We start from the raw sequence: 13,290 nt of genomic DNA, 5'->3' as shown, positions 1-13,290 counted from the left end.
GTTATTTGAATGCATGAAAATTTTTTGCATTTCATTGAAGATCAATCACACATTGAGGAAGAAAGATTTCATATACTTTCAAAATTATCCATAAATGAAATTAATGAGTGATATTCCAATATGCAAAAGTTTTATTTAAATAAGATAAAATTTTCTTGTATATAATTGAAATTCAAATATATATAGTAAAATAATCACTACATATGATAGAAGACCTTTATTTCCAGTATTTCAAAATGATTCTAAATTAAAAATTTTTAAAATATCTAAAGATGTTATTTTAATAGCTAGAAGTGTTCTTGTATATAATTGAAATTGAAATGCATATAATGAAAGAATCATTATATATGATTGAAAATTACTGCTTCAAGTATTTTAAAATGTTTGGAGGATAAAAATTTTCAAAATATCAAAAGATATTATTTGAATAAATAAATTTTTTTCTGCATATAATTAAAATTCAAATGCATATAATAAAAGAATCCTTATATATGATTGAAGACTCATACTTCTAATATTTTAAATTATTAACAGCAAGGGAGCTTGTGATATATTGACACTAAAAAATTTTATATTAAGTGTTGATATAAAATTATTGATAATAAAAAATCTTGTGATATTTTAACAGTAAAAAATTTTATGTGAAATATTTATAACAAATGACCTAACTTTCTTTTTATTTTGTTTTGTTTTTTTTTTTTCAACTATAAGGACATATATCATTTAGTCTTAAGCAATTAATGTCGTCAAAGGACCCATTTTCAAGATTTGTCCCAGCGCATCCTTAATAAATAAATTTGTGGTGGACAATTTTTCCTAAATTTTATTGAAGGTATACACACATCTTGATTTATTAAAATAATTCTGATTCCCGGAATAAATAACAAGGTCCTCCAGCTCTCACTGATTCAATATTCACACGCTCCTTTTTGCCTTCACGAGAAGCAGAGGAAGTCTCACATCTTTCTCGTTTATCTGCTCCATTTTTCCCAGCCAAAGTCAATGGCCAAAGAACCAGTTCGTGTTCTCGTCACCGGTGCTGCAGGTACGATATGCATCTAGGTTATTCCATCAGTGCTCCTATGCTTCAGATCACCATTTACTGTTGGTTTACTGCACGATCGTACATGGTTTATTCCATATGATGGTTTTGTGTTAAAATGCTGTTTTTATTGCATATTCGATCTCGATCTGATGTGGTTCAGATCTGAGCTTCTGATGATGTATGCCTGTGAATTTTCTGGTTACGTACCCTGCTTAGATTCGTCGTACAGCCACCCCCTTCAATGCTTATCACTGTTGCATCGTCGAAAAAAATGTCGCTGTGAGTGTTGTCACTGAACGTTCCTTTCACGGCGTCATATATTCCTTCCAATTCCGTCTTGGTTCTCTTCTTGATTCGATGTCCTGTTGCCTCCGTCGCCATGGGTGTAGCTGGAAAACGCAGCTTCAAGGCTGCCGCTACCAGAAACGCGGGAAGCGCCGCCGGGGGCTTCTGGTTCAAGGCGTCACTTTTACTATTGAATCTGCTGTTTCGCCACCATGAGACCGTCGGTTTTGGGTTCCTGCCGTGTTCGCTGAAGGTGGCCACTGTGTTCGCCGGCGTTGAGTAGTCGGAGATGGTCCCTTCGTCGTCTCTGGATAGCTGTTGCTGCAGAGCACAGCCAACCGGGCCAAGAAGCCAGACGGATCGCGTCCTAGGGATCCTAATGGTGAGCAAGCGTGTGGGCCGAACTTTGGCCCAGATCTGTTGGGTTTTCAAAACAACAGTGAAAGGCCGAAGCGTTTCACTTCAGGTGAAACTGACTGGGCTGATCCAAAGGCCCAAACAAAAAAGCGGTTTCTGTAAATTGTAGTTTAGGACCCGGATTTATTTACAGTTAAGTGCCCAGAGTTCCTCGAATTTATGTCAGGACCTCAATGCTTTGGTATTTCAGTTTGAACCCAGAATTTTCAAGAAATTACGTTGTGACCCCGGGAAAGTTTTCTTTTTGAAATTACATTTTCATCCCTAAAATTCCAGAACTGCATTTTTACACCAAATCTCTTCTAGAATTACCATTTTGCCCCTGAACTTATTCGGAAATTTTACTAATGTCCCAAATTTATCCCTGATTGCTAATAGACTCAAAGGATTCATGACATTATTTTAATTTGTCCTTGAGGTAAGAAAATGTTAGATTTTTTGTGACATTTGAAATTGTATTGCATTGATAATGGACATGCCTTAAAGGTGTGACATTGTTAATATAATTTTGGGTTAGGACTTTTGTGGATAGGTATAAAGCACTTATAATATAGTAAATATTTATTGTATCCTCTAGGTATGAAACTATTTAATGCATTTGTGGTATATACTTTTGTGTGAGCCAAATTTATATGGTATGAGAATCTTCTTGGTGTATGATAATAATTGTATAACTGAAATTTACTTGTTAAGAATTCTATATTATAATTATGTTGCTCACGTTTAATTACTATTTTTCATTTTTTGTTTTGCAATTTCAGTTTTTGTTTTTTTGGGCAACTGTTTTGTTAAGGCTTTTTATGAGACTAATTGTGATAGTTTGTCAGAGTCCTTAAATATATATCTTATCATTTTGAAAATTATTTGGCTCTAAGAAAACCTAAATTAGAGGATCTCTCTTTACAGTCCAGTGCTTTTGATAAAGCTGATCATAAATATTTGTATTAGTCCAATCAGATTTGTTTGATGGTGATCGAATTCGCCATTAAGAAAAAAAATTGGGATGACATTTTTGACAATAATATTGCAATTAAATATTTGAAAGTTGTTAGTAACAGTACGTTAAGACTGCTGTTATTTAGTACTTGATAGCACTCAGCTTTAATGTGGCATTTAGTGTTAGGGAGCATCTCTTGAATTTTACATGGGGTTTACATAGGAGAATACGTCCTAGTCTATAAAGCAACTTAATTAATACAGCCTAAGTATGAGTTCTTGATATATGTAAGAAAGGGGGCAGAGTGATGGATTATATAATATTAATAGTAGCCTATAAGAATCCCAATCAGAGGGGTGAAGTGTTTCCAGTTATACAATCCTTTTGGAATAATTTTAAGTAAATGGGAGTTGTTAGACTATTGTCCTTTTATGAGCTTGTACAATCCTAAACTTATAATGGGCTCCTCATATTTTGGGCATTTAAAATCCATTATATTCTAGGCCCTGTAGATAATGTTCTACCATTAATAATCTAGATTTATTAGAGGGATGGATAAATTACAGATATTTAGATTTTCCATTTTCATCCATATGCTAAGGGCATTTGTAGATAAATAAGTGATATATTTTGGGATATTGCAAGAGTCACTTACACTTTGTAATTGTTCTTTTTTTTGGAATTATAGCTGAAGATATTATGTTGACAATGGATTTTACCCTATAGGTTTGTCATTTTTAATATAATTTGTGTGAATAATTTTTGAAATTTTTTGTAATTACTATATTGGTAAAAGACACCTTCTGTAAATTAGATCATTATTGTTAGTAGTTGGACATTTATTTTGGTAAGTTTGCAAGTAAATGTTTAATGTTTTAATGTTTTCTATACCTTATAGGTATGGTGACAAATTATTTGTATAGGGTTGAAAATCATAAGAATGTATAATCTTCAGTTTAAGAAGCTTAATTTTTTAAATCTATTGAGGAATTCATTGTTTATTGTTGTATAGGATGTGCTAAGTTTGTTACTCCCTATTAAGTTGATCAAGTTTAATTATTATTTAAATAGTGAGAGTTATAGACCTAGGCTATTGGCCTACTTGTTGAGGGCACCAATTTTACCTGATCATTAAACCATTGATGGCTTAATATGAAGAGTTGGTAGTATTGAGACAAAGTTGGTGTACCTGTAATACCGAGTTGGAAGTGATCATTAATGATCAACCAAATGGCTAATGGTGAAATCTACAATATAAACTTCCATAGTTATGCCCATTAAGGACATTAATATCATTTGCCATTAAATTTTGTCCCAAAAATATTAAAATTGGCCCTTCTAAATAAATACTTGAGGGGGAGGAATCAACATAGTTTAATAAAGATGATGTTTTGAAGAATCTAGTTGAGAAAGATATGATGTGCAACTATCTAAAACCATCTTTGGGCATAAGCAAGTCTCGAGGTAGTGATACATGAAGTTTGATAAGGTTATTAATTTTTTTAAGTTTTACTTGGAATACTTCAGATTTGTATATACTTGTTAAATATTTGAGAAGAGCAGTCTTTTGTCTCTTATGCTTTATGTTAATAATTAGTTACTCACTAGTGATTAAGTAAATGAGACAACATTCTTATGGTAACGCGGCTTTAATGTAAAATATTTTGTGAACAATTTTTTTTTTTGGGTTTAAGGATCACTATCCATTTTAATGTCTATTGCTATCCTTGATTTGTCTTTGGCAACATATTTTAAACGAGTGTTCAGAAAATTGGTGCACACTCTTGGTTTGACACCTTTTTAAGGGGTGTAAGGTTGGTTAAGTTTTAATGTCCTCATATAAGTGTTGAGGAGGACTATTTTGCATTTAGAGATTTTGTGCTCTTTCGCTACGAATGACGTTATGAATGCTAAATGATGCATTGGTCTTTGACCTAGTTTAGCTTTGAGTATCCCTTGGTAAATACTTGCGAAATCCTTGTAAGAGATTACTGAATAATCATTTTGGAAAATTCTCACATGTCAAATGAACATGACACTTATGCTATGTTTGGTAGGAGGGAAAAGTGAGGGGGAGAGAAAAGTGGGAGGGAAAAGGGGGGGGGGACATCATGTTCTCCTACTTGGCTACAGAGAGAAAAGTAGGAGGAAAATAACACGAGACCTACATGTCTTTACCTCAACTTTTCAAATATGAGGGGATTTTGGAGACAAAAATTTTCAAATTTACCTTCAATTTTTCATTGCCGCCTCTTGCTTCTTTTTATTTTTATTGTGATATTCGTAGTGTAGTTATATTTTGATCATAAATTTTTATCAAATAAGCAGTATGTTTAATTTTTAAATTTATTAAATAAATATCAATTCTAAATTTTCAAGTTAATTTTTAGTTAAGTACCTTTGTAGTTTTAACTTTTAAGATTATTGCATATTTAATAATTTAATAATTTAAATTGGATAAAATAATTTTTTGTTAGTATTGGATAAAATAATTTTCAATTATATTTTTGTTTAGTCAATAATATATGGTAAAAATTATTATTTATAATATATTAAAATGTTAAATTTTATTATACAAGTATTTTTATAAATAATAAAATTATTATTGTCCATATAAAATAAACAACTTTTCTTTCCTCCTAACAATGAGAGAAAATTGCATCTCTCCCCATTTTCTTTTCTCTTCATTTCCTCTCCTTCCATTTTCTTTTCTTCTTACTTTCCTTTGTGAGCCAAGCACAGCATTAAGGGTGGTTGTAGAAATTGGATTCTCTCTCAAAAATTACGGTTATGAGGATTTAGAAGTAGCATCCTATGTGTTTCATGGTAATTAGAGGAATACTCTTGTAAAAGGAGTGTATCACAAAAACTCATAGCTACGTCAACTTAAGATATAGAATATATATCGCTTGTTGTAAAGCCTTTCATTAAGTTATATAGTTGAGGAAATTATCATTGGATATGCACTTTGTTGTTTCCTCTAACTATTAATGTGTTATTTTGTTTTCCATGTGCTTCTCTCAAAAATTTGTTTATTAATGAGAAGATTATGAACATTCAGACTTGTTTGATTGATTCACATCTGTAGTGAATATATGCTTATGCATTTATATGACCAGAGACTCGCTTATGTGGGGTTTTGTTGATCTTTTGTGGTACTCTTGGTTTGGTGGAAATTTGAGTTTTGTCCTTTTAAGGATATTTGATGGTTTAAGAGTATTTTGCTATTCTGCTTACTTTTTTTTTTTTAGAAACATTTAGGTATTTCATATCATTTGCTTCTCCATTTGACTTAATGATATGTGTTATGCATCTTATATCACTTAATTCTTCATGAGATTCAATGATCTTGTTTTTTTTTCTCTACTAAGTTTCCATTTTGATTCATAGATATTATGGTGCTTTATATCACTGGTTTTCCTATCAGATTCAATGATTTGTGTTAGTGCACTTTATGTCACTTGTTTTTCTATAGAATTTAGTGACCTTGTGTTGTCTCTTTATTGAGTTGTGGTTAGAAGACTTACTGTGTATTCTGTACTAAGCATTTTGATATTAAAATTACGTTTGTGAAAGAGAAAATTGCTTAATCTTAGACTTGTGTGATTCACATTCCTAGCAAGTAAATGCTTGTAGATTTGTTGATTAAGGGCTCACACGTAGAAATTTTTTGAAATTCTTTAACTTAAATGAGTATTATGAATTCCTTTGATGTCTTGTTTTGGTGGGAGTGTGAGAACTTTTGTTTTGCATTTTCGCTTTAGGCTTTTTTTATTTTTTGTGAGTTGTGTTTGATTAAGTTAGATGTGTTTATATCATTTGTATTTTCATAGGATTCAATGATTCTGTTGCGGTACGTTATACATGTCACTTGTTTTCTTATAGGAATCAATGATCTTATGTTATCATCTTATTGAACTGTGTTTAGAATAAAGTTTTTGTATTCCATGCTATTGATGAGATGTTATATTTATGTCTAAGTTTCACTTGCTTCCCCATAGGAACTAGTTATGTTGAAATTTCATTTTATGAATAATTTTGGTGACTTAATGTTCTTTAATTAATCAATTCGAGTAGAAGATTGTTGAAATATTTATATTTATAATTATAATATATATGTGGATTTGCATTAATTGGATATTAAGCTTAAAATAGATTGGTCTTTATGATTTTGGATAGACAGTGATAGATGAACCATATAAGTGAGCCCAATGAATAGAGGGCTAACTTACAACCTTATAGCAGTTGGTTATACCATTATATGATCTAAGATAGGTAGAGAGAAATTAAAAAGATAAATTTCTATTAACATGTGAAATTAGAATTTTTTAAGTTTCATAATGTTAATAAGAGAATATAGAGTTGATAGAAGAAAATAGAAGGAATAAATCTATCTAGATGATGTAAAACAAGAATCTCGTTCTGTATTTTTCTTAATAGTCACGTTTAGGAGAATCTTGAAATGATCAAAAGTCTTAAAAGTTTGGTCTATTCATGATATGCCTACTTCTGACTCGCTAAGCATATTTATAATGTTCAATAAAATATAAAATGATGAATAAAATTTAGATAACTAGATAATTAAATAAAAAATAAATGAAATCTCCTAGAATTTATATTTAGATAAAATATAGAATGAAATCTAATAAAAACTAATGAACTAAATATCCAAATAAAATGTAAATAACTAGATATCTGTATAAATATCTAAATAAAATCTAGATAACTAAGCATCTAAATAAATTCTAAGCAATATTATTAAATAAAAATATGTAAAATAAAATAAAATAATAGTTATTCCTAATATATGTTAACTTTTCAAATTATCCATTATCCTACTATAATTGGTGCTTTATCAATACTCCCCCTTGAAAATTTACCTTCTCCTCAAGGTTAGATGTAGACAATAGCTTTCTTATGCATCTGGAGGTTGAGATGGGAGTAATAGATATATAGCAACATCTCTAATGTGGGTTCTCAATGGTTGAGCAATAGGCTGCATGAAAACTTTAAGGATAAAGTTGTAGTTAAACTCACGATCGACCAAGTTTAGAACCTTGCGCTCACATGAGGTCTCTTGAAGCTTTATCATTGCTATAACAACTTTTCCTAAATCTATAGCAGAGGAAGGCATTGCACTTTCTAGCACTATCTTGATTTTGGTGTTGTTTTTTAGAGGAGAGATAAATTCCTTGCCATGTTCAAGCTTTGAAATAGAAGGTTTGGAGTTTGTTACGGTCCTTGAGAGATAAAGGAGAGAAGGACGCATCTCCTTAGCTTCATGAGCAAATGAATTTTCAGTCAAGAGTGTTTCATTTTGTCTAGGCTATTCCACTCTTTTGGGACCACGAGAGGGTTGGACCTTAAATTCACTATTTAAGGCTAAACTTGTGCTTGTACACACTTCTAGGTTGAGGAGTTGAGTTTCTGAATCTTCATATCTCCCTTAATGTCTAAATGAATGTGGCCAGCTTTGATTTGTTTGCTAGCCGACACAATTGGTGGTGCCCTAATGGTGGAAGTAAAGTCATTAAGGTGGGCTATGGTGTGAAGGAATAGGTGCCTTTCATAAGGTGAAGTTGTAGTAGTGTAGAGGTAGTAGGAACCTATTAAGGGTCAAACGGCTCTGATACCAAATGCTAGGATCCAAAATAGAGGGAAATAAAGAAGATAAATTTCTATTAACGCATGAAATCATAATCTAACTTCATAATATTAATAAGAGAAGATGCAATTGTTGGAAGAAAATAGAAGAAATAAAGTTATCAAGATATTATAAAACAAGTATCTCGTTCTATACTTATCTCAATATATATGCTTAGGAGAATTTCCATTGGGTCAAAAGTATGAAAAGTCTGTTTTATTTGTGATTTTCCTACTTTTGAGCTGCTAAGCATATGTATAATGTTAAATACAATCTAAAATAATGAATACGATCTAGATAACTAGATAATTAAATAAAAATTGAATAAAATGTCTTAGAATCTATAGCTAGATAAAATATAGAATGAAATCTGAATAAAATCTAAAGAACTAAATATCTGAATAAAATTTAAATAACTAAATATTTGGATAAATATCTAGATATCTAAATAAAATCTAGATAACTTAACATCTAAGTAAAATCTAAAAAATATTATTAAATAGAAAATATTTAAAATAAAATAATATAATATTTATTCCTAATATATTTTTAACTTCTCAATTATCTATTATCTCACCATAATTGGTATTCTATCAGACCGAGTCACAGATGATGAGATTAATTATTTAATTAATAATTAATTAATTATTAAAGTGGTTACTCAGTTGATCCATATAATGTGATTAGTTAGTGAGTTCTCCCTAATCTCTTTGTTTTATGTGGATGCTATGAGAGCCTAGTAGATTGTGAGTCTGCTTAAACTTTAGGTAATTGAGGTTGTATTGTTGACTCATTTTCTATGGATTCACAGGTGTGCCTACCAAATTATACTCTAATCACTTTTATATTGTTTATTGCGATATTTTTCAACATTTTTTAGACTAGGTGACTGGTACTCTTGGTCATGGGGAAGAATACGAATATACAAGTACTTATTTTTCAATTTCTTTCGTGTGGAATAGTAAATCAGTTAGGTGTATTTCTGTTTCATAATAGTCTGTGTCTTGGTTTATACTGCACCTGATCGCATTCGCATCACTTATATAGTAGTGGATTGCCGAGATCCTCTAGCATCTCTTTCTTCCAGGCTGCACCAGCAGCTTTATATATTTGTTTTTTGGAATGAATAAGAAACATGTTGGGCCGCCGTGCTCGCTTTGGACTTTGGAAGTTGACTTCTTATTGCTCGCTCACTGAGACGTCACTCTGAATGAATTTTAGCAGTTTTTACTGTCATGTCTCGGTAGTTTGTCTCTCAGAATGTGATAAAATTCTTATATGTAAGTTACGTAACTCATTGTACAAAGAAAGAAATGCCATTAACGCCATTTGATGAAACAGTAGTTCTGATGTGGTATACTTTTGTGCTAGGCTGACATGATGCTTTGGCCATTACAGGACAAATTGGATATGCTCTTGTCCCTATGATTGCTAGGGGAGTCATGCTGGGTCCTGACCAGCCTGTAATTCTCCACATGCTTGACATTCCACCTGCAGCAGAGTCACTGAATGGGGTTAAAATGGAGTTAGTGGATGCTGCATTCCCACTTCTTAAAGGTTGGACTATTTTTCCTTGTGAAACGCTTATGAACTTAGTAGGCTATCATCTTGGGATTTTGTTGTTGAAGTGATATATACTAGATTCTGTCGGCCCAAATCCCAATGATGATCAATTTGGTTGCCCTCACTTAATGGGATGATTCTTCTTGTTTATACATCAGACTATATTCTGAGGTCTTGTGACATTATTTGTTCCAGGTGTTGTTGCTACGACTGACGTAGTTGAGGCATGCACTGGGGTCAATGTTGCTATAATGGTTGGTGGGTTTCCCAGAAAAGAAGGCATGGAGAGAAAAGACGTGATGTCAAAAAATGTGTCTATCTACAAGTCCCAGGCTTCTGCACTTGAAAAGCATGCAGCTGCAAACTGCAAGGTAATTTAGTCTACTGAGAAAAAAAATGTTATAAAGAACTTGGCTGTGCACTTAGGATATTGTAAAATACGTCTTATTTTTTGTCAGATTTTCCCTTGAATTAGTTGGCATTTAGAGGAAGAGACTCTAATCCCATGTAGTCAAGTCCAAGAGATTTCGTCTTGATTTTTGATTAATTTATCTCTATGCTTGTATTGATTAAATTCCATTTTCTTTTAAAAATATTAATATTTAAAATCTTTATTTTGGCTTTCATCTTGTGCAGGTTTTGGTTGTTGCTAACCCTGCAAACACCAATGCATTGATCTTGAAGGAATTTGCACCATCTATCCCTGAGAAAAACATTACTTGTTTGACTAGATTGGATCATAACAGGGCATTGGGTCAGATTTCTGAACGACTGAATGTTCAAGTTTCTGACGTGAAAAATGTTATAATCTGGGGTAATCATTCATCAACTCAATATCCTGACGTCAACCATGCAACAGTTAAAATCCCAGCTGGGGAAAAGCCTGTCCGTGGGCTTGTTGCTGATGATGCATGGTATGCAGTTGGACGAATACTTATAAGCTTAGCATTTACATCTTCCCCCTCTCCCCCTTTATTCGATTAAATTTTTTAGTTTTGAATTTGTGAAGTCTTGAAGGATTGACACAAGTTTCTATTTTGAAGGTTGAATGGGGAATTCATAACGACTGTTCAACAACGGGGCGCTGCAATTATTAAAGCTAGGAAGCTTTCAAGTGCGCTATCTGCTGCAAGTGCTGCTTGTGACCATATCCGTGATTGGGTACTCGGAACTCCAGAGGTTGGTTTAGTTTTGTTTTTATAGCCTCCCTTCCAATAAAAAAAAGGGGAAAAAGAAACGAGAAAAAAAAAAAATCTGCTTACTTCATTCTTCCAATCTAAATTCAGGGCACCTGGGTATCAATGGGAGTATACTCTGACGGCTCCTACAATGTACCAGCTGGGCTAATTTATTCATTCCCTGTTACTTGCTGCGATGGGGAGTGGAAGATAGTTCAAGGTAAGAATTTGGTTATCTACGGGACAAATGCAGCTGAAACTTTCTATCATTGCTTGAACAAATTTTGTCTAATGTTTCGAATCTTAAAATTGATTTGACCATGATTTCATAATTGCAAGCTTTAAATCCTTGTGATTGTTCGTTTTCACAAACCTTATTTATTATTCTTACTAGAAATGGAACTTAGAATTGGACGTTAACTCACTCATCTCCTATTCACCTTAGAAGGTCTAATCTGTTGCAATGATAGATTGAGAATTGCTGTTTTATCGTAATATATGTAGTGGTTCAGTGAAATATTTAGGAGAGAAGCAAAAGACCGCTCCATTTAGCGCAATGAGTGATGGAAATTCCTTTCATTGGCCATTAGTTTGAGATAGAATCAAACAAGTATGCCCAATTCTTTATCAAACCTTGAACCGGAGACAACTGGTGGTAGGACTTCAGATATGACAGTTTCAAAATCACGGATGACTTTAGTGTTACAATTTAGCCTTTTTGTTATCACGTTCTCTGCACGTAATACTGATTTCAATGGACGTTTCTAACATGGGTTTCTCTTATATGCTGCCAGGCCTTCCCATTGATGAGTTCTCGAGGAAGAAAATGGATTTGACGGCACAAGAGCTGTCGGAGGAGAAGGAATTAGCTTACTCATGCCTCTCTTAGATTGCTTGCTTCTTGTTTGGCGTCATTGCTGGTCCCTTGGCGCTTTCTGTGAGAGCAGTTTATATATTGAATAATACAACTTTTTTTAAATACAGAATAACTGAAAAAGTGCTAATGGAGATGCTCGGCATGCAGTACTAGAGTTCATGACCTGTACTTGTGATGGACACAAGCACAACCATCTTCTCGGTTTTTTTGGTAACTTGTTATTCCAGTGGGCACTGCACTGGCGATTGGACAAGATTATATATTTTTAAAATGCTACTGTTTTTAATTTTTCAATCTGCAGCTTCACTTGCCCCCCTATAATATTTCATTTCCTCCCTCTCAAAAGAAAACAAGCCATTTTCGCTTGAAAAATTTCACTTACTCCTCTAGAAAAAATGATGGAAAGGATCCTTGAAACGTCTTGGATAGGAAATGTAATTACTAATAGGTCCCTTTCAAGTGTCAAACGTGGTGTTTTGAAGTTGATAGGATTTGTTTAGTAATTATACAGGATGGAAGATGATGTGGCCTGTCATCATGCTCAACATGTTCGAAGTATTTTTCAGGAAGAATGCCAGTTAGATTTCAAAACAATGAATTAATATTAGTTAAATCTGACATTTTTTGAAAAAATAAGTTGAAAATATCAATTTAAATTATTATAAATTTAAGAGTTTTATTTAAATATTAAATATAATTTTTAGATTATAATAAAAATATTTGTTTGTAATTGTTTAAATTGATATTTGTACTTTATTTTTTAAAACATTGGCGAACATTGAACTGCTATCATTTCCTTATTTTTCGTGGCCCATTCCATTTCTATCCCAGTATTCACCCACATGCCATGGAGGGTGTTAAAATTTAAATGATTATTTTCTTTTTGGTACAAATATCCTATTCGTTTTATTTCTATCAAAATAAATAAATACTATGATCATAAAAAAAAAATCTTATATGATATTTGATCAAAATGCAAAAGCATGTGCTCGCGGGCGTGTACTTTAGCAAATGACATTGTGCATCGCTCTCATCAAGACAGCTCTTATTGCCTGGGACAAAATTAAAGGACCTAAGGTCTTAAAGATCTCCATCAGCAAAACAAAGCTTTCATGTTGAAACTCTGTTGGGAGCTTCTGTGTAACACCGACAGCTTATGGGTCAAGTGTCTTAAAAAAAATACTATATGATATTTGATCAAAATGCAAAAGCATGTGCTCGCGGGCGTGCACTTCTTTAGCAAATGACATTGTGCATCGCTCTCATCAAGATAGCTCTTATTGCTTGGGAGAAAATTAAAAGACCTAAGGTTTTAAAGATCTCCACCAGCAAAACAAAGCTTTC

The 13,290-nt window shown here is 32.5% G+C and overlaps 1 protein-coding gene across 1 annotated transcript; it reads left to right on the top strand.

Annotated features, from left to right (window-relative positions):
• The first annotated feature begins 885 nt into the window (after positions 1 to 885).
• Positions 886 to 12,240, top strand: LOC129321884 (malate dehydrogenase, cytoplasmic). Its single transcript, XM_054967830.1, has 7 exons — positions 886 to 1,045; positions 9,727 to 9,885; positions 10,087 to 10,262; positions 10,528 to 10,805; positions 10,935 to 11,070; positions 11,178 to 11,289; positions 11,864 to 12,240. Exons 1-7 carry the CDS (start codon positions 1,003 to 1,005, stop codon positions 11,956 to 11,958), a joined length of 999 nt encoding a protein of 332 aa, XP_054823805.1. The 5' UTR covers positions 886 to 1,002; the 3' UTR covers positions 11,959 to 12,240.
• Positions 12,241 to 13,290: the final 1,050 nt, after the last annotated feature.

The sequence above is a fragment of the Prosopis cineraria genome, unplaced genomic scaffold (assembly GCF_029017545.1).
Source record: "Prosopis cineraria cultivar Desert tree isolate PC_DT_omini unplaced genomic scaffold, ASM2901754v1 PC10, whole genome shotgun sequence".
NCBI classification, from domain to species: Eukaryota; Viridiplantae; Streptophyta; class Magnoliopsida; order Fabales; family Fabaceae; genus Prosopis; species Prosopis cineraria.
Note: the sequence above shows the minus strand (reverse complement) of the source record. Positions and strands in the feature narration are given on the sequence as shown.